The 25,282-nt window shown below is 44.9% G+C and overlaps 1 protein-coding gene across 3 annotated transcripts in view; it reads right to left on the bottom strand.

Moving 5' to 3' along the window:
- LHFPL3 (LHFPL tetraspan subfamily member 3) overlaps positions 1-24,866 on the bottom strand; it is a 98,474-nt gene extending 73,608 nt beyond the window's left edge. Inside the window, exon 1 of one of the 3 annotated variants that reach the window (XM_077264744.1) lies at positions 24,077-24,866. In XM_077264744.1, the coding sequence (XP_077120859.1) occupies positions 24,077-24,500 (424 nt within the window). In that variant the 5' untranslated portion in view covers positions 24,501-24,866. The remainder of the gene's footprint in view (positions 1-24,076) is intronic. The other 2 variants (XM_077264745.1, XM_077264743.1) reach the window with 2 other exon arrangements.
- Positions 24,867-25,282: the final 416 nt, after the last annotated feature.

Below are 25,282 nucleotides of genomic sequence, written 5' to 3'. Positions count from 1 at the left end.
CACGTCGCAACCGTCGCGCCGTGTTGTGGCGGACCATCGGGACCAAAAAACGTTACATGTAACGTTTTTTGCTCCCGACGGTCCGCTTTTTCCGACCGCGCATGCGCGGCCGGAACTCCGCCCCCACCTCCCCGCACTTCCCCGCACCTCACAATGGGGCAGCGGATGCGCTGGAAAAATGCATCCGCTGCCCCCGTTGTGCGGCGGAGACAGCGCTAGCGTCGGGGACCTCGGCCCGACGCACTGCGACGGACCGAGCCCGACGCTAGTGTGAAAGTAGCCTCTGCGACGCTGCAGCGATATAGACAAACGAGACGATCGCTGCAGTGTCGCTGTTTAGGTCGCTGTAGAGACGTCAAACACAGCAGCTCCAGAACGATGCAGGAGCGATCATGTGACGTAGCGGTGGCTCACGTATCGTTCTCGCAGGTCGTTAGCTCCATGTAAAACATTGCTAACATCGTTGCTTTTGCTGTCAAACACGACGATACATGCCGACCTGACGACCAAATAAAGTTCTGGACTTCTAGCTCCGACCAGCGATATCACAGCGGGATCCAGATCGCTGCTGCGTGTCAAACACAACGAGATCGCTAACCAGGACGCTGCAACGTCACGGATCATTGTCGTTCTCGTTGTAAAGTTGCTCAGTGTGAAGGTACCTTAAGTCTCTCAGCTGTTCAGCATTTGTTTGATCAAGTTGTGTGTATTGTGGTGTGGCGACTGGTTATGTGGTATGTGTCACAGAGGTGGGTGTCCCTGTAATGGAAGCCTGAGCTTGTTTTCTCAGCAGATCTACTGCTGAAGGTTTACTATACATTGGGAAGGCTTCCAGGTCACTCGGAGAGATGGGTGGGTCCAGTCACCTACATACCCCACCCAAGGGGGTGTGTCTCAAGACCCAAGATGGAATCTGTGTGTTTGTGCACGGGCGGCAGTGCTTGATAGTGTGAGCCAGAGAGAGACGTGTTGGAAGGATGCCTCTGAGAGTAAGAGGGCAATAATCCGTATCAGGCATACCGGGGCCTAGCGAGGACCGTAGGAGAGGCTTATGCTGTGTACTAACAAACCGAATGGACTTTTTAACCCTGAGGGTCCCGGTACATTCCTCAACAACCAGCCAAGTGAGTACTCCCCAGCCACCGATGGTGGAGGCACGTCCCAGTATATATACCGGCAGACCTGAATCCCACCATAAGACCCTGAAGAAGTCACTGGGTGGCGACATGCAGCTGGCAAGTGGTGTCTTGCCTCCTCGTTTTTACCTTTCGGATGCATTGTGCCTCCTATCTTTCTTTCATTTTTTTTCTCTTAAATGATATTTTCTTGATCCACTGAGGTAATATACCGTATATACTCGAGTATAAGTCGACCTAAGTATAAGCCAAGGCACCTAATTTTGCCATGAAAAACTGGGAAAACTTATTGGCTCGAGTATAAGCCGGGTATGCATTGTCCCCTCATCCCTATCCTGGTATGCATGGCTCATCATCCCTGTCCTTGTACGCATGGCTTCTCATCCCTGTCCTTGTATGCATGGCTCCTCGTCCCGTCCTTGTATGCATGGCTCCTTATCCCCGTCCTGGTATGCATGTCTCCCCAAGCCTATCCTTGTATGTATGGTTCCTATAAAAAAAAAAAAAAAAAAACATATCCTACTTACCTTCCCTGCCTGCGCGCCCTCACTGCATCTCCTTCCGGCGCCAGCAGCTCTTCCGGCCGAGCGATCACGTGTCCCCGTTCATTAAGATAATGAATATTCATCTCTCTTCACTCCCATAGCCGTGCAGTGAATATTCATTACCTTAATGAGCGGGGACACATGATCGCTTGGCCAGAAGAGCTGCTGGCACTGGAACGAGATGCAGCAAGGGGGGGCAGGGAAGGTAAGTAGGATGTGTGCTGGAAGCCGGTGTCTGCAGATGTAACTGTGCGCGCTATAAGAGAAATGAATATTCACTGCCAGCACAGTGAATATTAATTTTTCTTTAGCAGCTGGCACAGGCCTTAGCCGCAGCTCCTGCCTCTTTGACCCGCTGCTCCAATGCTCCCCCTACCCCACCGGCTTTCTGGGACAATGACTGTACACTTGTTTACTGAATTACACATCTTTTTATCCACTTCCCTGGAGTATGCTGCACACATTTTTCTATTGATTGATACCTGTCTATATATGCTTTGATAATTATCAAGAGGTTTATAGTTTATATGTAGAACTTTTATTCCACTATATATATATATACTCATCATTTTGATCTGACATGAATAACTTATTAGATTATCAACTTAATTTTGGGATACATTCTTGTGTGCCCTATTTTTAGCTCTACTGTATATTTGGAAGCTTCGTGTATGGTTATTGCTTATGTCTGACATTCTCCTTTTAAATATTTTATATTTCTTGTCTTCATATTTGTGTAATAAAGAAAAACTTTTAATTACCCTTGGCCAGTGCTCCTATATCTTTATAAGTTTTCTATGTTAGGCTTAGGTCTACCTTCAACCTTATAACTATGAAACTATAATAATAATAGTTTTACTGCATATCTAACAAGGAATCAGTTTTTAATGGTTTAATATTTTCTGTGAATGCCTACATATTTCATATACTAGTCACTATCAATACTCATACCATGTGAGTTAGTGATGTATGTACATCAGCCTAAATGTCTCCTATATGATATATACACAGCAATCTCAGTGTCTCCGATGTGATCTATATACAGCAGGGTGAGTGTATCCAATGTGATGTAGACTTCAGACCTCCCACTGCTTGAGTAAGCAGTGACGAATTTCATTCTTTGAGGAGACATGCAGTGCAATATGCATCTGTGTTTTCAGAATAACTAACTTACTGCTGCAAGCCATTCTTTACAAAACAAATAATCGCAAAGAGTCTACTGCGCTCCAAACCGACGCAAATCTGGAAAAGCAGTTGCGTGTATCAACATAATCAATACCACCTAACATCATAGCCTCACCAAAGAGAAGAAGCTCCAACCATCACACTAGGTGTGATGTAATTACATGTTTAACCAAATATAGCAGGGAAAATGTAAAGTTGATAATTTTGTGCAGCCCCCGAAAGATGTTATACGTAAATATCCAAATGTTTAAATTTTTTATATACCGTATTTTTCGCTTTGTAAGACGCTCCGGATTATAAGACGCACCCCAAAGTTTGAGGAGAAAAATAGGAAAAAACTTTTTTTAATAAATTGGTGGGGCGTCTTATAATCCATGCGTCTTATTACTTACCAGGGGTTGTGGCTGCGGTGGATCAGGGTCCCAGGGTCGTTGCTGGAGGCAGGAGTGGATCATTGCTGCAGGCTGGGACGAGGAGGTCTGCAGGGGGGCTCCTATGCAGCAGGCTGGGATGAGGGGGTCTGCAGGGGGGCTCCTGTGCAGCAGGCTGGGATGAGGGGGTCTGCAGGGAGGCTCCTGTGCTGCAGGGGGGCTCCTGTGCTGCAGGCTGGGATGAGGCAGTCTGCAGGGGGGCTCCTGTGCTGCAGGCTGGGATGAGGCGGTCTGCGGGGGGGCTCCTGTGCTGCAGGGGGGCTTCGGGGCTGCAGGGCTGTTTCCGGTGCTGCGGGGGCTCTGCCGACATATTGTGAAAGGCCAGAGCCCCCTGGCAGTTCGTCCATGTATTCCTGCATGACTGACTCCGGGAAAATGGCCGCCGGAATCTCGAGAGATGAGATCTCAGCGCTGAAACCTCATCTCCCGAGATTTCAGCGGCCATTTTCCCGGAGTCAGTCATACAGGAAGGAACGCATGGACGAACTGCCGGGGGGCTCTGGACTTTCACAAAATGTCGCCAGAGCCCCCGCAGCACCGGAGTAGCAGCGGACAACCGCGGTGGCGGGCGACAGCGGTGGCGGGCGGCAGCAGAAGCGGTGGCGGGCGGCAGCAGCAGCGGTGGTGGGCGGCAGCAGCAGCGGGCGGCAGCGGACACCCCCTCATCCCAGCCTGTAACGGTAAGCGGTATATCTGCTTTGTAAGACGCACCCCCATTTCCCCCCCAAATTTGGGGGAAATAAAGTGCGTCTTACAAAGCGGAAAATACGGTATGTCTTAATAAAAAGTACTTGATTAAAAAAAAAAAATATCCAAATGTCTCTTGACAGAAAAAAGGATCTCCACCCCCGCTCTACGACAACAACTACATCGCCTCTTTGCTTATACTAACTTATCCTATTGTCGAAAACGTAGAAGAAACGACTTAATTAACAGGAACTCTACAGGGCATTAAAAAAAGAGTACAAGATCCACTATTTTTGAGAATACTGTATTACCATCTCTCTACTGCCTTTCTAATTTCCCACAAATCGGCTTGGTGTTCATCCTGAATATTTTGGAATCCCTCATGTGCTGATGAAAAGTTTTCCCTTCCTTTTTGTTTCACAAGATCTAAGTGCTCCTCCTATTGCATGGGTAACCATAGCTCCACCCTCCTTCGTTGCTTCCTGTAATCTGTACCAGCTTCTCTGCTGATAGAGAAGGATATACTTAAAGCACCATTCTAGTGCTTTGCTTTTTACTTCAGCACTTTTAATATAAACCCTCTGCCTCAGTTCTTATACTCACCTATTACAGGCGCCACTCATGTCCCACGGCACTATCTTGTGCCCGTAACTCCTGACTGGCTGGAAGTCAGAAGATACGTCACAAGAGCTCAATGCAACTCTATGAGAGCTAGAACGAGGCTCTCAAAGAGATTGTCATGGTATAGGACATGGTTCATGTCCTGCTTTCTCAGGGTTAATATTGCTGGCCTCTCTTTGGATCTGGGAGGGGTATTTATACACACTCCAGACTAGGATTACCTGTCAGCTATACTTTCGTTTAGTCTGTGTGTCTGACCCCTTGAATGTGTGCTCGGTTTGCATTTGCTTGTTTTGCTCTCCGTGCTTTACTCTGCTTGTGTTATGACCTGGTGGTTAAGAGGCCACACCGATATGACCTGGTGGCTAAAACGCAACATGGGACGAGCTCTGAGGAGGTGGTATCTCTACTGACCGCAATCCCTAATCCTAACAACAACACTAGTAATAGCCGTGGGATGTTCCTGACTCTCCCTAGACACCTCTTCACAGCCTAAGAATTAACTACCCCTAAAGAAGGAAATAGAAAGCTATCTTGCCTCAGAGAAAACCCCAAAAGGAAAGATAGCCCCCCACAAATATTGGCTGTGAGTGGAGAGGGAAATGACATACACAGAAATGAAATCAGTTTTCAGCAAAGGAGGCCAATACTAAACTTGATAGACAGAGAGAAAAGGATACTGTGCGGTCAGTATTAAAAACTACAAAAATCCACGCAGAGTTCACAAAAAAAGAACTCCACACCGACTCACGGTGTGGAGGGGCAAATCTGCTTCCCAGAGCTTCCAGCTAGCCTGAATATGACATAGTGACAAGCTGGACAAAAAGAGACATATTTGCAAAGCAATAATATCCAAAGCAAATGGACGAACAAGAACTAGCAGAACTTATCTTTTGCTGACAAGGACAGGCCATATGAGAAATGCAAGGAGAGAACCAAATCCAACCTAAGACATTGACAGCTGGCATGAACTAAAGCCCAGAGCAGGTTTAAATAACAAACCCAGGCAAGGCGATCAGTGATGGCAGCTGCTACAGCTACCTAACGGAGCAGCAGTTCCACTCGAAACCACCATAGGGAGCCCAAGGGCAGAACTCACAAAAATACCATTATCAACCACAGGAGGGAGCTCCAGAATGGAATTCACAACAGCTTGTTTGTTCTGTTGGCTTTCTGACCTTTGGCTCCCTCTCTGACTATGTCTCCACCTCACCCCTCTGTTACCTCGTTATCTCCTGGTTTCAATCTTGGCACATTTAACTACTCTCCAGTGTATATTGTCTCCCCTGCACCCCAGAGTCTGGCGCAACCCTCGACCACCTCCTACCCTGTCACGTGGTTCAGGTCCTGTTTGCTACTCGGTGAACTACCCACCGCTCTGCTCTCAGCTCCCTTCCTGCGCCGCGCAGTTCTCCCTGCAGCAGTAATACCCGGGAGTCGTGACAGAAATGTATTGAAAAGTGACCTCCGGCTTGCTCCATGAAACAGTTATGCATACTGTGCTATTTTGTCCTGTAAAACGGTGGACACCCTTGTAGAAACCCAAAGGAACTTATTATAGTCAGTGTGTTCTATTTGTCACAAGATGAAAGAAAGAAATTCTGTTATAACGGGAGTAACTAAATCTCAGCTTGGAGTAGCAGGCTGTCACTCTAGTCAAGTGTAATACGTCTCTAGCAGCCCAAAAACCTAGATAGATTACAGGGAGCAGGGACAGGACTGTGTCTCTCTGCTCCTGCTCTCCTGTCTACTATCAAACTGTGACACCATTAGCAATGGCAGAATGAAATAAGTAACAGAGCATGAAAACTGAAGCAGTCATGGACATATTAGGGGGTGTGCTCTAGAGGCAATTTTAAATTGTTTTGGGGGGATGAGGTCAGCAAAGAAGGGATACTGTCAGTTTTTAGTGGGACATTTTTCCCAAAGTGCCAACCATTTAATTAGCCTCTCAATGATAGCACATTATTGTTTTGTCAGCACGTTGACTCAAAAACACAGTGGGCATTTTTTCAATTGATTACTGGGACTTTCCCTTGTTTTCTAGACTATATACGGTACATTTATTTTAAAAAATTGTAGAATAATACTTTTTGTCTTATTTCAGTCACAAACCTCTTGTGTACATTTAAAGCACAGCCCACTAATAAAGGCTAGCATCCATGAATCTGGAAAAAACATTCTGAATGATGACAATCTGTTCACAAAGATGAAGGCCAAGAGAAAACATAAAACTAACAAAAATGAATAGATCTCAAATGCTCATGCTTGTAATGTAGGCTGCTAGTTCCCTTGTAACAGATGTCTTGCTTTTTTAACATGCTGATCAATTTGAGAATAATTAACTTAAAGGTTAACCCCTCCCCAATTAAAATCAATAATTTAGAGGGTAGCAAGATACAATAAGTAAAACAAATATTACGTATTTTAAACATTCCATATCTCCTTATGTTCTTTACTATCACCATTTCAAGACAGAATGAAACACAAGCAAATGCTACTACATAATTACCGTATACCTAAATTAACCCCTTTAGCTCCCAAGCCTGCTTGCACCTTCATGACCATTGAAATTTTACAATTCTGACCAGTGTCACTTTATTGGCTCGTGCCCATCACTGTGAAAAAAGACATTCCGATTTTAGTCCAGAAAACTAGGACTAGTGTCATGCAAGTGCCACGTGATTTTCATGCGAATATAATCCAATTTTTGACACTTAGCATCCGAATGACATCCGAATACTATGCGATTGCAATGCAGTTTTAACATGAGGTTTTACATAGAGCAATTCTCTGTCATTTATACATATTTTTCCAAGAAAATATTCATCAATATGTATGTACAGTCACATGAAAAAGTTTGGGCACCCCTATTAATCTTAAGCTTAATGTTTTATAAAAATGTTTTTTTTTGCAACATTTATTTCAGTTTCATATATCTAATAACTGTTGAACACAGTAATGTTTCTGCCTTGAAATGAGGTTTATTGTACTAACAGAAAATGTGCAATCTGCATTCAAACAAAATTTGACAGGTGCATAAGTATGGGCACCCTTATCATTTTCTTGTTTTAAATACTCCTACCTACTTTTTACTGACTTACTAAAGCACTTTTTTTGGTTTTGTAACCTCATTGAGCTTTGAACTTCATAGCTAGGTGTATGCAATCATGAGAAAAGCTACTTAAAGTGGCCACTTGCAAGTTGTTCTCCTGTTTGAATCTCCTCCGAAGAGTGGCATCATGGGCTCCTCAAAACAACTGTCAAATGATCTGAAAACAAAGATTATTCAACATAGTTGTTCAGGGGAAGGATACAAAAAGCTGTCTCAGAGATTTAACCTGTCAATTTCCACTGTGAGGAACATAGTAAGGAAATGGAAGAACACAGGTACAGTTCTTGTTAAGGCCAGAAGTGGCAGGCCAAGAAAAACATCAGAAAGGCAGAGAAGAAGAATGGGGAGATCAGTCAAGGACAATCCTCAGGCCACCTCCAGAGATCTGCAGCATCAACTTGCTGCAGATGGTGTCACTGTGCATCGGTCAACTATACAACGCACTTTGCACAAGGAGAAGCTGTATGGGAGAGTGATGCGAAAGAAGCTGTTTCTGCAAGCACGCCACAAACAGAGTCGGCTGAGGTATGCAAAAGCACATTTGGAGAAGCCAATTTCTTTTTGGAAGAAGGTCCTGTGGACTCATGAAACCAAGATTGAGTTGTTTGGTAATGCAAAAAGGCGTTATGCATGGCGGCAAAAAAACAGTGCGTTGTATAGTTGACCGATGCACAGTGACACCATCTGCAGCAAGTTGATGCTGCAGCTCTCTGGAGGTGGTCTGAGGATTGTCCTTGACTGATCTCCCCATTTTTCTTCTCTGCCTTTCTGATGTTTTTCTTGGCCTGCCACTTCTGGCCTTAACAAGAACTGTACCTGTGTTCTTCCATTTCCTTACTATGTTCCTCACAGTGGAAATTGACAGGTTAAATCTCTGAGACAGCTTTTTGTATCCTTCCCCTGAACAACTATGTTGAATAATCTTTGTTTTCAGATCATTTGACAGTTGTTTTGAGGAGCCCATGATGCCACTCTTCAGAGGAGATTCAAACAGGAGAACAACTTGCAAGTGGCCACTTTAAGTAGCTTTTCTCATGATTGCATACACCTAGCTATGAAGTTCAAAACTCAATGAGGTTACAAAACCAAAAAAAGTGCTTTAGTAAGTCAGTAAAAAGTAGGTAGGAGTATTTAAAACAAGAAAATGATAAGGGTGCCCATACTTATGCACCTGTCAAATTTTGATTGAATGCAGATTGCACATTTTCTGTGATATATGAAACTGAAATAGCTGTTGCAAAATAAACCACTTTTATAAAACATTAAAGGGAACCTATCACCCCGTTTTTTTCGGTATGAGATAAAAATACTGTTAAATATGGCCTGAGCTGTGCATTACAATAGTGTAGTTTGTGGACCCCGATTCCCCACCTATGCTGCCGAAATACGTTACCAAAGTAGTCATTTTCGCCTGTCAATCAGGCTGGTCAGGTCGGATGGGCGTGGCTTCTTCCCCCAGATATTGCGTAGTTTTCCGTTGGTGGCGTAGTGGTGTGCGCATGTCCAACGTCCCCAATCCTGCACGGGGGGGTGAAAATAGCAGCGATGTCCGTTATTCCATTGGTGGTCGGTGGGCGCGGCCATCTTCCTTTGGCCGCGCGTGCGCAGAAGCGGCGCTCTGCTGGCCGCGGCTTCAGGAAAATGGCCGCCGCGATCTCCATCTGCGCACGCGCGGCATCCCGCGGCCATTTTCCTGAAGCCGCGGCCAGCAGAGCGCCGCTTCTGCGCACGCGCGGCCAAAGGAAGATGGCCGCGCCCACCGACCACCAATGGAATAACGGACATCGCTGCTATTTTCACCCCCCCGTGCAGGATTGGGGACGTTGGACATGCGCACACCACTACGCCACCAACGGAAAACTACGCAATATCTGGGGGAAGAAGCCACGCCCATCCGACCTGACCAGCCTGATTGACAGGCGAAAATGACTACTTTGGTAACGTATTTCGGCAGCATAGGTGGGGAATCGGGGTCCACAAACTACACTATTGTAATGCACAGCTCAGGCCCTATTTAACAGTATTTTTATCTCATACCGAAAAAAACGGGGTGATAGGTTCCCTTTAAGCTTAAAGGGAACCTATCACCCCGTTTTTTAAAGATTAGATAAAAATAGTGTGAAATAGGGGCAGAGCTGGGCTTTACATTAGTGCCTCTTTGGTGCCTTTACACCCCCGTTAGGCTGCCGAAATACCTTAGTGAAGTGTCCGTTTTGTCCTGTCACTCAAGCTGGTCAGGTCGGATGGGCGTGGTCACAGCGCTGTTTGTCCCCCAGGATCCTGCTCATCATTACGTTGGTGGCGTAGTGGTGTGCGCATGTCCAGCAGATGAATCCACTGCCCAGGAGATGAATAACGGCGCGGTCTTCGCTATTCAGCCGTTTACCGGTGGGCGCGGCCATCTTTCCTGTGGCCGCGCCTGCGCAGATGGAGCGCTCTGCTGCCCGGGGCTTCAGGAAAATGGCCGCGGGATTCCGCGCGTGCGCAGATGGAGATCGCGGCGGCCATTTTCCTGAAGCCCCGGGCAGCAGAGCGCTCCATCTGCGCAGGCGCGGCCACAGGAAAGATGGCCGCGCCCACCGGTAAACGGCTGAATAGCGAAGACCGCGCCGTTATTCATCTCCTGGGCAGTGGATTCATCTGCTGGACATGCGCACACCACTACGCCACCAACGTAATGATGAGCAGGATCCTGGGGGACAAACAGCGCTGTGACCACGCCCATCCGACCTGACCAGCTTGAGTGACAGGACAAAACGGACACTTCACTAAGGTATTTCGGCAGCCTAACGGGGGTGTAAAGGCACCAAAGAGGCACTAATGTAAAGCCCAGCTCTGCCCCTATTTCACACTATTTTTATCTAATCTTTAAAAAACGGGGTGATAGGTTCCCTTTAAGATTAATAGGGGTGCCCAAACTTTTTCATATGACTGTATATATATATATATATATATATATATATATATATATATATATATATATACATACATACAGTACAGACCAAAAGTTTGGACACACCTTCTCATTTAAAGATTTTTTCGTATTTTCATGACTATGAAAATTGTACATTCACACTGAAGGCATCAAAACTATGAATTAACACATGTGGAATTATATACTTAACAAAAAAGTGTGAAACAACTGAAATTATGTCTTATATTCTAGGTTCTTCAAAGTAGCCACCTTTTGCTTTGATGACTGCTTTGCACACTCTTGGCATTCTCTTGATGAACTTCAAGAGGTAGTCACCGGAAATGGTTTTCACTTCACAGGTGTGCCCTGTCAGGTTTAATAAGTGGGATTTCTTGCCTTATAAATGGGGTTGGGACCATCAGTTGTGTTGTGCAGAAATCTGGAAAGCTTCCAAGAGCTTCCTCTCAACTGAACCTGCACCGTTTAATATGAAGGTGAAGTGCTCACCTTCCGATGATGGCTCCGTGCTCCCAGCTCCCCCTGGCTCTTCCTGTATGTGCTGACATCCGATCATGCGATGTCATCACTGAGTGCCCAGGTCACATGATCAGATGCCTAGGAAACAGGAAGCACAACCGAGGAGCTGGGAGCACAGAGCAATCATCGGAAGGTGAGTTAAGGGTTTGTTATTTTATCATATGCATGCCAGCAGGGGGGCATATAGTGAGAGGGGGGCCATGTGCATGCCAGCAGGGGGGCATATCGTGACCAGGGGGCCATGTGCATGCCAGAAGGGGCTCATATAGTGGCCGGGGGAGGGGCATATTCAGGATGGGATGGGGGGCTATGTGCCAGCACAAGGGGGCATGTGCCAATGCACCAGCAGCACAGGGGGGCAATGTACCAGCACAGGGGGCAGTGTACCAGCACCAGAGGGCCATGTGCCAGAGGGGGCAATGTGCCAGCACAAGGGGGCAGTCTGCCAGCAGCACAGGTGGGCAATGTGCCAGCAGCACAGGGAGAATGTGCCAGTACAGGGGGGCAATGTACCAGCACGGGGGGGGGGGGGGGCGCATGTGCCAGGATGGGGGCTATATAGATACCAGGATGAGGGACATATATATGATTTGTAAGACGGACACTGGCATTATAAAACAGACCCCCATTTAACATAAAAAATACGGTATGTGTGTCACTGACATATATACAGTGTATATATATATATATATATATATATATATATATATATACAGTGTATATATATATATATATATATATACAGTGTATATATATATATATATATATATACAGTGTATATATATATATATATATATATATATATATATATATATATATATATACACACACACACATCTATTCTACGTGTATATATCTTTTCTATTATAACCTGTCAGTGTGACTTTACAGTAGCCGCATATGAATTGCTGGCTTTTCAAGGAACACAGGTGCATAAAAATTGGACAGCGCTCACATGGTGCGAGTACTGTGCGATTTTTTTTTCTCACATCCATTGACTTGTATTGGTGAGTCACAGCCGATAGGTGCAGCAAATCGCAGCATGCTGCGATTTCAATAGCACGTATAATATGGCCAAGAAAAAAAACGGTGATGGGAGCTGTCCCATAGATTAACAGTGGTCCGAGTGCTATGTGATTTTTTCTCGCATAGCACTCATCTGTATTCCTCGCTAGTGCGATTCCAGCCTTAAAGGAAATCTGTCACCAGGTTTCTGCTACCTCATCAAAGAGCACCCTAATGTAGGCAAAGAGAAGCTTAATCCAACAATGTAGCACTTAGATTACTGAGTGCAGCCATTCTGACACAATCAGTGAGCTTAGATTTAGAAATGAAGCTGAGCTGAGAAAGCTAACCCCGCCCACACCAGGCTCTCCATTTACAATGTCCATAGACAGTGAGCTGCTGATGATAGGAGGGGTGGAGTCGTGCCAGGAGGCTCGCACAACTGAGCCACAGCAATGATAATCTACTGTCGCTAAAACAATAATTGCAGGTAAACAAAACCACAGAGGTTGATAAAAGGCATCGCTGAAATCCGTGTTTTAACCTCTACTGCATGCTGTCTTCAGGTTACATAGCAAAAACCTGCAGACCAATTCCCTTTTATACTGTGAACTTACAAGTGTTTTTTTGATAAGGTACTGAAACTTCCCTTTTTCTTTGAGTAAAATAAAAAACCCTGCTTTTGTGTACGGAATAGAAGGGCTTTGTAGACTGACTGAGACTTCTGTGTATGCTCTAGTTGCTGATACTTTGCTCCTTAATTTGACCAGCGACCTCAGATCTGGAGATCCCTTGAATCTCTCCCCAAATTCTCTCTCCCTGGAAAGGGGTTTCCAAAACACTAGATAGGTAGGTAGAAGAAATCCAAAAATCAAGCATTTATGTGAGGAGGGGAATAAGCTGCCACTAAAGAAAAAGCAGGTTCTTTGCTGGCGAGCGCTACAATAATGAGCATCTGCAGGCAACAGTGAAGCATGACGGAGGCTCCTTGCAAGTTTAGAGGCAAATTTCTTCAATTTGAGTTGGAGATTTTGTCACAATTAATGTTGTCCTCAATTATGAGAAATACAGGCAAATACATATCCAATGTGCAATACCATCAGATTGGCTCCATATTTATTCTGCAACAGAACAATGACCCCAAACATACAGCCAATGTCATTAAGAGTTATCATCCGCTTAACCCCTTAACGTCCAATGACGGACACACAGAGTAGGTGTTGGCTGTGTTAAAGAGCCAGCATCTGCTTCCAAGCAGCAAGCAGAGTTAGTTCCTATAGCATAAGTTTTTCCCCTTAAATGTTGGTGTCAATCAAACAGCTGCATTTAAATGGAATCTGTCACCCCCCTGGACAATTTTAAGCTATTACTATGGGCATACAGTTACTAGACTGGTTAAAATAGTCTTACCTGTATGCCTCATAGCTGCAGTGTACAGTAGTTGTGGAGAAACAGAGTTTTAATGTTTTATGTTAATAATTTCTTCTAGGCTCCGGGGCGTGCGGTGTCTGTAAGAAATCTCAGCCTCTTGATTTCATTATAAGGCTGTGTGCACACGTAGCACATTTTTCGCGTTTTTTTCACGGTTTTTCGCTATAAAAACGCTATAAAACCGTGAAAAAACGCTCTCATTAACATCCTATTTAATAGAATGCAATCCGCATTTTTTGTGCACATGCTGCATTTTTTTCCTGAGCGGAATCGCATTCCAGAAAAAAATGCAGCATGTTCATTAAATTTGCGGAATCGCGGGGATTCCGCACACATAGGAATGCATTGATCTGCTTACTTCCCGCATGGGGCTATGCCCACCATGCGGGAAGTAAGCAGATTATGTGCGGTTGGCACCCAGGGTGGAGGAGAGGAGACTCTCCTCCACGGACTGGGCACCACATAATTGTTAAAAAAAAAAGAATTAAAATAAAAGATCTTGATATACTCACCCTCTGATGGCCCCGGAGCCTTCCCGCCTCTCAGCGCTGCACGTGGCCGCTTCCGTTCCTATAGATGGTGTGTGTGAAGGACCTGCGATGACATCGCGGTCACATGACCGCGATGACGTCCCGGTCACGTGACCGCGACGTCATCGAAGGTCCTGCACACACACCATCTATAGGAACGGAAGCCGCTGAGATCAGCTGTCTGCAGGTGAGTATAACCATTTTTTTTTAACATTCTATCTTTTACTATTGATGATGCATAGGCAGCATCAATAGTAAAAAGTTGGTCACACTTGTCAAACACTAGGTTTGGCAAGTGTGACCAACCTGGCAATCAGTTTTCCAAGCGATGCTATAGATCGCTTGGAAAACGCTAGCATTCTGCAAGCTAATTATGCTTGCAAAACGCTAGTTTTCTGCGGGAATATGCATGCCAATTCCGCATGCGATATACCCGCGGCAGGAGCTGCAGAATTGCCGTGGAAATTTCCGCGGCAATTCTGCAACGTGTGCACTTAGCCTAATACTACCCTCCTCCCATGCACGTCACATTGTCCTGTGATGTGCAGTTGTGGTGCCGTAATCTCGCACCTGCTCCCTGCGCTCACGCAGTTCTGGATGGGGGGTGGTATTATAATGAAGTCAATAGGCCGAGATTTCTTCCAGACACCGCACGCCCCGTACTAGACGCAGCTATGAAGCATACAGGTAGGACTATTTTAACCATTCTATTAACTGTATGCCCATAGTAATAGCTTAAAAGTGTCCAGGGGGGTAACAGATTAAGTCACTTCATCCAGCTGTTGCACCTGTTTGGGCACCCATCGCCCGCCCCTTACACTCTCTGCAACATGATTAGTAAGGTGCTGATTTGTTATTGAAGGCTTCTGTCGTTCCCATGTTGGCACTCCTTTGAAGCCATGATACAGGCTGGGCTTCATAAAAGATTGACATTCCTGCATGCTTCAGTGCCGAAGTATTACAGTAAATAGAACAAGGGACCTAAGGATTGTGGGATTAAGTCCCCTATGTAGACTAAAAAATGGAGTGAAATAAAAAAATAAAATAAAAAAAAATAACAATCCTAATGACCGTACTTTCCCAGTTAAAAATAAAAATATAAAATACGCAAAATAGATAGTGCAGCATTAAAGTCTGAGCTATGAAATTAAAATAGAATTTAAACCAAACAGTAAACGTTTTTAACCCCTTAAGCCCCGAGGGTGGTTTGCACGTTAATGACCGGGCCAATTTTTACAATTCTGACCACTGTCCCTTTATGAGGTTATAACTCTGGAACGCTTCAACGGATCTTGGCGATTCTGACATTGTTTTCTCGTGACATATTGTACTTCATGTTAGTGGTAAAATTTCTTCGATATAACTTGCGTTTATTTGTGAAAAAAACGAATATTTGGCGAAAATTTTGAAAATTTCGCAATTTTCCAACTTTGAATTTTTATGCCCTTAAATCACAGACATATGTCACACAAAATAATTAATAAATAACATTTCCCACATGTCTACTTTACATCAGCACAATTTTGGAACCAAAATGTTTTTTTGTGACGGAGTTATAAGGATTAAAAGTTGACCAGCAATTTCTCATTTTTACAACACCATTTTTTTTTAGGGACCACATCTCATTTGAAGTCATTTTGACGGGTCTATATGATAGAAAATACCCAAGTGTGACACCATTCTAAAAACTGCACCCCTCAAGGTGCTCAAAACCACTTTCAAGAAGTTTATTAACCCTTCAGGTGTTTCACAGGAATTTTTGGAATGTTTAAATAAAAATGAACATTTAACTTTTTTTCACACAAAATTTATTTCAGCTCCAATTTGTTTTATTTTACCAAGGGTAACAGGAGACAATAGACCCCAAAAGTTGTTGTACAATTTGTCCTGAGTACGCTGATACCCCATATGTGGGGGTAAACCACAGTTTGGGCGCATGGCAGAGCTTGGAAGCAAAGGAGCGCCATTTGACTTTTCAATGCAAAATTGACTGGAATTGAGATGGGACGCCATGTTGCATTTGGAGAGCCCCTGATGTGCCTAAACATTGAAACCCCCCACAAGTGACACCATTTTGGAAAGTAGACCCCCTAAGGAACTTATCTAGATGTGTGGTGAGCACTTTGACCCAACAAGTGCTTTACAGAAGTTTATAATGCAGAGCCGTAAAAATAAAAAATCATATTTTTTCACAAAAATGATCTTTTCACCCCCAATTTTTTATTTTCCCAAGGGTAAGAGAAGAAATTGGACCCCAAAAATTGTTGTGCAATTTGTCCTGAGTACACTGATACCCCATATGTGGGTGTAAACCATTGTTTGGGCGCAGGGCAGAGCTCAGAAGGGAAGGAGCGCCATTTGACTTTTCAATGCAAAATTGACTTAAATTGAGATGGGACGCCATGTTGCGTTTGGAGAGCCCCTAATGTGCCTAAACATTGAAACCCCCCACGAGTGACACCATTTTGGAAAGTAGACCCCTTAAGGAACTTATCTAGATGTGTGTTGAGCACTTTGACCCAACAAGTGCTTCACAGAAGTTTATAATGCAGAGCCGTAAAAATAAAAAATCATATTTTTTCACAAAAATGATCTTTTCACCCCCATTTTTTTATTTCCCCAAGGGTAAGAGAAGAAATTAGACCACAAAAGTTGTTGTGCAATTTGTCCTGAGTACGACGATACCCCATATGTGGGTGTAAACCATTGTTTGGGCGCATAGCAGAGCTCAGAAGGGAAGAAGCGCTATTTTACTTTTCAATGCAAAATTGACTGGAATTAAGATGGGATGCCATGTTGCGTTTGGAGAGCCCCTGATGTGCCTAAACATTAAACCCCCCCACAAGTGACACCATTTTGGAAAGTAGACCCCCTAAGGAACTTATCTAGATGTGTTTTGAGAGCTTTGAACCCCCAAGTGTTTCACTACAGTTTATAACGCAGAGCCGTGAAAATAAAAATTATTTTTTTTTTCACAAAAATGAAATTTAGCCCCCAGTTTTGTATTTTCACAAGGGTATCAGGATAAATTGGACCCTAAAAGTTGTTGTCCAATTTGTCCTGAGTACGCTGATACCCCCTATGTGGGGGGGAACCACTGTTTGGGCGCATGACAGAGCTCGGAAGGGAAGGAGCGCCATTTGGAATGCAGACTTAAATGGATTGGTCTGCAGGCGTCACGTTGCATTTGCAGAGCCCCTGATGTACCCAAATAGTACAAACCCCCCACAAGTGACCCCATATTGGAAACTAGACCTCCCAAGGAACTTATCTAGATGTGTTGTGAGAACTTTGAACCCCCAAGTGTTTCACTACAGTTTACAACGCAGAGCCGTGAAAATAAAACATATTTTTTTTCCCACAAAAATGATTTTTAGCCCCCCAAATTTTTATTTTCCCAAGGATAACAAGAGAACTTGGACCCCAGAAGTTGTTGTTCAATTTGTCCCTAGTACGCTGATACCCCATATGTTGGGGTAAACCCCTTTTTGGACGCACGGGAGAGCTCGGAAGGGAAGGAGCACTGTTTTACTTTTTCAACGCAGAATTGGCTGGAATTGAGATTGGACGCCATGTCGCGTTTGGAGAGCCCCTGATGTGCCTGAACAGTGGAAACTCCCCAATTCTACCTGAAACCCTACCCCTAACTGTTTACTGAACATTTTCTGACAGTCATAAGTGCCACGTATATAAGTGCCACGTATATAAGTGCCACGTATATAAGTGCCACGTATTTAAGTGCCACGTATTTAAGTGCCACGTATTTAAGTGCCACGATATTTCAGTGCCACAATATTTCAGTGCCACGTATTTCAGTGCCACGTATTTCAGTGCCACGTATTTCAGTGCCACGTATTTCAGTGCCACGTATTTCAGGCACTGAAAAATACGTGGCACGTAAATACTTCAGTGCCACGATATTTCAGTGCCACGATATTTCAGTGCCACGATATTTCAGTGCCACGATATTTCAGTGCCACGTATTTCAGTGCCACGTATTTCAGGCACTGAAAAATACGTGGCACGTAAATACGTGGCACGTAAATACGTGGCACTTAAATACGTGGCACTTAAATACGTGGCACTTAAATACGTGGCACTTAAATACGTGGCACTTATATACGTGGCACTTATATACGTGGCACTTATATACGTGGCACTTATATACGTGGCCACTGAAATATCGTGGCACTTATATACGTATATACGTATATAAACGTATATTTCAGTGCCACGTATTTCAGTGCCACGTATTTCAGGTTAGGGGTAGGGTTAGGGGTAGGGTTAGGGTTTTTTGTTTTTTTCTTGTTTTCTTGTGTTTTTCTATAAAAACGCATGCGTTTTACCGCGTTTACATGCATTTTTCACACATGCGGTTTTTTTAAAAAACGCATGCAGATAAAAACGCAAGTGTGAAACCAGACTAAAAGACATCTCCACATTTTGAGACCTATAATTTTTCCACATTTTGGTCCACAGAGTCATGTGAGGTCTTGTTTTTTGCGGGACGAGTTGACGTTTTTATTGGTAACATTTTCGGACACGTGACCATTTTTTATCACTTTTTATTCCGATTTTTGTGAGGCAGAATAACCAAAAACCAGCTATTCATGAATTTCTTTTGGGAGAGGCGTTTATACCGTTCTGCGCTTGGTAAAATTGATAAAGCAGTTTTATTCGTCGGGTCAGTACGATTACAGCGATACCTCATTTATATCATTTTTTTATGTTTTGACGCTTTTATACGATAAAAACTATTTTATAGAAAAAATAATTATTTTGACATCGCTTTATTCTGAGGACTATAACTTTTTTATTTTTTTGCTGATGATGCTGTATGGCGGCTCGTTTTTTGCAGGACAAGATGACGTTTTCAGCGGTAACATGGTTATTTATATCCGTCTTTTTGATCGCGTGTTATTCCACTTTTTGTTCGGCGGTATGGTAATAAAGCGTTGTTTTTTGCCTCGTTTTTTTTTTTTTTTTCTTACGGTGTTTACTGAAGGGGTTAACTAGTGGGCCAGTTTTATAGGTTGGGTCGTTACGGACGCGGCGATACTAAATATGTGTACTTTTATTGTTTTTGTTTGGTTTTTTTAGATAAAGAAATGTATTTATGGGAATAATATTTTTTTTTTTATTATTATTTATTTAGGAATTATTTATTTTTTTTTTTTACACATGTGGAAATTTTTTTTTTTACTTTTTTACTTTGTCCCAGGGGGGGACATCACAGATCGCAGATCTGATAGTGTGCACAGCACTCTATCAGATCTGCGATCATACTTTCATCGGAGCAGGCTGCAGCTTTCATCTGCAGCCTGCTCCGACCCGGAAGTGCTCCCTGCAGGACCCGGATACAGCCCCTCGGCCATTTTGGATCCGGGGTCTGCAGGGAGAAGACGTTCGGTACGAGGTGAGTACATCACCTTGTACCGATCGTCTCAGGGAAGCCCGCAGGGAGCCCCCTCCCTGCGCGATGCTTCCCTGTACCGCCGGTACACCGCGATCATGTTTGATCGCGGTGTGCCGGGGGTTAATGTGCCGGGGGCGGTCCGTGACCGCTCCTGGCACATAGTGCCGGATGTCAGCTGCGATATGCAGCCGACACCCGGCCGCGATCGGCCGCGCTCCCCCCGTGAGCGCGGCCGATCGCGTATGACGTACTATACCGTCACCGGGAATTAAGGCCCACCCCACCTCGACGGTATAGTACGTCATATGGGATTAAGGGGTTAAGAAAAAAAAAATGAAAACTACAAAATTTCTGAGTTTTTTGTTTCTGCACCTTCCCCTCAAAATTCAATTAAAAGCAATCAAAGCGTCGTATCTACCCCCAAATTTAACTATTAAAACTGACCGCTCGGTACTCAAACAATTCTTCACTCTCTCCATCTATAAAATAAAAAAAAGATATGGGTCTCGGAAAACAGAAACACAAACTAAAATATTTTTTTTCATAACATTTTTACAAAATTTTTTGACCCCTTACCAATATTTAACGTATCGGTATGTCATATGCTGGCTCCCTGACTTTGAAGAGAGCTCTTTCCTTTTACAAGATGGCTGATTTAATGAGCAATCATGTGACTCCAACAACAACGGGTGGATCGGAGCACCAACCGTGGCTGTTACATAGTTACAATCTCTGACAGCGACATTTTGCACCCGCCGACAGAGGCATGCGTCGTTCCATGCTCCTATTGGTGCGCCCGTGACGTGATCACGGGGTACCGATGGGTTGCCATGGCAACCGGGAGTCAGCTGAAGACCATGTACCTGTCATTATGATACTCCTGTGAGAGCCATGATATGCTACTATGTATAACACAAGCGATTGGATGATCGCAGCTTCAAGTCCCCTAAGGTGACTAATAAATACAGTAAAAATTAAACAGAAAAAAGTTTTAAAAATATGAAAAAAATAAAAAAAGCATAAAAGTTCAAATCAACCCCTTTTTGCCCATTAAAAATAAAACAATTAAATATTTATTTTAAATACACATATGTAATATCGCTGTGATATTAAAAGTCCAATCTATCAAAATATAAAGTAAATTAATCCAATCGGTAAATGGCATAATGAAAACAAAAATGAAATGCCAGAATTGCGTTTTTTCAGCTGTCTCAACCTCGGAAGAAAATGCAGCAAGAGGCGATCAAAAGATCGTATATGCCCCAACATGGAATCAGTCAAAATGTCAAATCAGGGTGCAAAAAACCAAGCCCTCACAGAGCCCCATATCCCCCCAAAAATAAAATGTGGAGCGTATTGGAAAATGGCGACAAAAGAAACTTTTTTTTTTGTTACAAATTTCCGAATTTGTTTTCATCACTTAAATGAAAAAAAAACTCTACATGTCTGATATGTGCGTACTAGTACTGACCTGGTGAATTATATTGCCTCTTCAGATTTCCATATCGTAAATAAAAAAACCCTCACAAGCCCTCATACAGCAGAAAAATGAGGACAGAAAACAGGGGAAGAAAGAAAAACCAAAAAACGGAAAATGGCCATGGCGTGTAGAAATTAAGCTACTAAAAAAAATATATATATATGCAGCGCCCCAGAGTCCTGGTCGTTGCAGTATTGTCGCTCTGCCGCTAAGGGGAGTGATGGTACGTCTGATGGCACTAAAGGAGTTCACCTGACCAGGTATCACAGACACCAATACACTTCACAGTCTGGCCTCCAGGGGGAGCTAAAGGTTCTATGTATTAGGCCACTCCTCACACTCTGGTAAAACTGGGGGTTGGATAGGAAGTTAGAGAGAAGCTGACTGGGTTTTGCCCAGGTAACATCTAGTGAGAGGGAGCGTTGCTTGGGAAGATCCAGGGGGGTCCCTGTCAGGGGTGGGATCCTGACAGTGGCCTAGCACAGGACAGATCGTTACGGAGCCGTGCCTGCACCTCATTGCGGCGGCATCTTAAGAAAGGACACGAAGCAAAGTATATTGTGGAGAAGTGAGAAACGAGATCACAGCACAAAGGAGATAGAACCAGGAGGAGTCGTGCCCCGAGATCGGCAACATCCTACTGAGGCGCGTAGCCGGCGGCCGGAACGCCGAGGAAGTAATAGGCTCTACGCATTACTTTGAACCAACGGCAGGGCAGTTAACTCTAGGTTGGCTGTCTCACCTTTTTCACCTAATGAAGACAACGGAGGTAATTGTGGGAGAGGGGCGTCTCTAGGGTCCCTATAAAATAACTCCAGGCCTACCCCGTCATATGGGTGCGTCCTATCCATATCATCTGGGGGACGGAGAGAAAGAACAGAAACATACACGACAGTTGTGAGGACTATCCCGTGGTGCTCAGCAGGGAGGTACTACAACACCCAGGCGCTAGTAGGAAGGCTACTGATTTCCACCTGCAAAGGGAACTCTGGATGTGCCTTCGGACCGGCCGGTCTCAGCCAGCCCTGTTAGCAGTGCTCTGGATTGTGGATGCCGAAGCCTTCAGTAAAGAGGTAAAGAGACTGCAACCCTGTGTCCTCGTTATTTACTGCAAATAGATAATGGCTGCACTCAAGTTTATTGTGCTAAAGCAAGGAAATGTGCAATACATGAAATGTGAACAGCATAATGGCTTGTGAAATTTATGAAAAAACACATGAGATTTTTAGCACAAAATTTGGCCAAATATTGTGAGCCCATTCACCAAACGTCAATGAATGGTGAATGGGCTCACAATATTTGGCCAAATTTTGTGCTAAAAATCTCATGTGTTTTTTCATAAATTTCACAAGCCATTATGCTGTTCACATTTCATGTATTGCACATTTCCTTGCTTTAGCACAATAAACTTGAGTGCAGCCATTATCTATTTGCTATGTAAGACTTTTTGGTTATGCACCAGTTCAGACTAGATGGCTGTTCAGTCAGTTTTTCTATATTTACTCGTTATTTACTGCGACCTACACCGTCACCTACATCTTTAATTGGGCGCCACTTAGCAGGGCCACGCGGACCGGGTCAGGCCACCATGACATCCCCAGAACCGAGAGAGACCCGGTACCGAGTACCCCGCTGCCCTGCGCTTGGGGGCCGCTCCATATACACACATACAGGGTTGATAAAGCTGTAATCATTCTGGCCTGAAGAATCGTGTTGCCAGGTCATTTTTGCCATTCAATAAAATCCGAAAAACTAAACCCCAAAAAACGATGGTAGAATTGGTTTTTTTCCCTGCTGATTTAATCTCACTTTGAATTTTGTTTTATGCTTTTCAGTACATTATATGGTGACGTGAATGTGTCATTCAAAACTACAACTCTTCCCATTGAACAAGCTCTCATACAGCTATTTCATATAAAAGAAAAGTTATGGCTCCTGGAAGAGGAAACGAAAAACAAAATGCAAAAATGAACAATGGCTGCATCCTTACAATTATGGAATATGTTAATTAAAGGGGTTGTGTCAAGCAGGACTGTGGAGTCGGTATAAAATGGACAGACTCAGACTCCTAGAATATATAATAAATTCGGTACAGTAGTGCAATGCAGGATGTGCTGTAAATGTTTTCATAAGAATTTGGGAAAGTTATGAAATGTCCTATAAATGTCTGTTCTGTTCCTGATCTAAGGATCTAGGCTGTTAGCTGAGATGAATCTGTGCTGCACTTTATGCACATGCTCAGTAGTGACCAGAGCTGTGGGGTCAGGGAAATTGAGAAGTTAGTGGTTTGGGTTACCAACTCCACAGCCCTGGGTCAAGATCAACGGGATGTCTAGTTGCCACAGTATTCCTGCTTTGCTGGGGGTGGTGCACTCCTCAAGATTCACAATTTTGACAAGTGCATGGTCGCACTGCTGGTCATTACTGTCCTCTCCTAGGCTGCGAGCAGAGAGCTTGGCCTCTACTGCACCAGAGCAGTGCGGGGACTGAGGCTAGATCGAATGATCCGCTAGCTTCAGAGTGGAGTGTACAGGCCCTAAGGCACAGTGTCGGCCTGCCCTGCACACTCTGTGCCTAGGTAATCTGCCACTCTGAGACTGCAGGGTGGCCGGTAACCTAGGTAACAGCTTGGCCCCTGCAGCACCAGAGAAGTGCAGGACTGAGGCTAGATCGAATGATCCGCTAGCTTCAGAGTGGAGTGTACAGGCCCTAAGGCACAGTGTCGGCCTGCCCTGCACACTCTGTGCCTAGGTAATCTGCCACTCTGAGACTGCAGGGTGGCCGGTAACCTAGGTAACGAGCTGTACACTATCAAATGAAAAATCTCTTGGTTCTTCATAACAGAGCAGATTTTTAATATGGTGTAAATCACAAGTTGCTTGTTTTTGCAAGCACTTTTCAATGTTTACCCATTCATGAGCTTGAGACTACACCTGTAAAAGTGCACTAGCCTCCTGAGGGTAAAGTGCCAATGACATAGGAGAGGCACAGGCAGAGCCCCCCATGTGGCAGAGCCCCCCATGTGTGCACAGATCGCACTCACCTGATGACAGCTGCATCCAGGCGCAGATCTTGTACACCGTGGCTGTGTTACAGAAGAAGAACAGGACGAAGGACACGATGCAGCCGATGATGAGCGTCATGGACAGGCCGATGAAGAAGGAGGCGGCTTTAAAGGCTCCGGAGGGAATGGAGGAGAAATCGGTGAAGCTGCCAGTGCATGTGAGCTCTTTGGAGAAGCCGCTACCGATGCAATAGTGGAATAGTCCGAAATAGCCGGCCTGGGGGGTGTCCACGCCGTCTCCGATCCAGTAGGGCTGGATGAAGCACACGATGTTGACGATGGCGAAGCAGATGGTGAAGATCGCCCACAGCACCCCGATGGCCCGCGAGTTGCGGATGTAATTGGCGTGGTAGATCTTGGCCGCCTCCTGCGGGGACAGCATCGCTAAGCTTGGGTCTGGCATCCTGGACTCCCAGAGAAGGGGACGCCGCGGCGGGGGACGCTGCTGACCGAGGAGACAAATCACAGCAGCATCAGCGGCGGCATGGGGCGAGACTGCTGGAGCGCGGCACAGCGCCTCATGGAGAGTCCTCTCCTGCACACACCTTAGCCCTGTCTGCAGACCGAGAACGGTCACTGCGACCTGCTGCAGAGCTGCATCCCAATGTGAATGTGTCAGGAGCAGACGGTACCACAGGAGCTGCTGGGAGGGGAGCGGCCAACACAGCAACGTATGCTGGATGTCTCGGCAGAGATGACAGGAGGGTACCAATCACGGTGTGCACATGACATCCCTCCTCATCCCCCCTCATCGGTGCCGCGCGTGAGCGAGTCCAAGGCACGTGCTGGTGACGAGGGGGCGCGGGAAGTGTGAGGTGAAAACGGGCTGCCGCTAAATATAGCAGTGTGCCACATAGTTATGGTCTGTGGCAAAACATGCAGCCAGTCATGATGGCATATTGGCACCGTCACAGGCCTGCCCGCCACTCACTGATACAGTCGCTGAGGGGTAGTTGCCATCTTGTTGTTTTACTATCTCGAGAGCCAGGGACCACTGTGTGCGCTCAGGAGCAGGGGCGGACATATTATTGGTACAACCTGTGCGCTCGCACAGGGGCCCAAGAGGTAAGAGGGCCCATTTTTACCTCCAAAGCAAGTGTAATGTTGCATATTTAGGAGTTTTTGGTCTGGAAGGGGCCCGTATGTTGTTCTTGCACAGGGGCCCTTTCTGTCTGTGTCCACCAG

The sequence above is a fragment of the Ranitomeya variabilis genome, chromosome 5 (assembly GCF_051348905.1).
Source record: "Ranitomeya variabilis isolate aRanVar5 chromosome 5, aRanVar5.hap1, whole genome shotgun sequence".
Taxonomy (NCBI): Eukaryota; Metazoa; Chordata; class Amphibia; order Anura; family Dendrobatidae; genus Ranitomeya; species Ranitomeya variabilis.
Note: the sequence above shows the minus strand (reverse complement) of the source record. Positions and strands in the feature narration are given on the sequence as shown.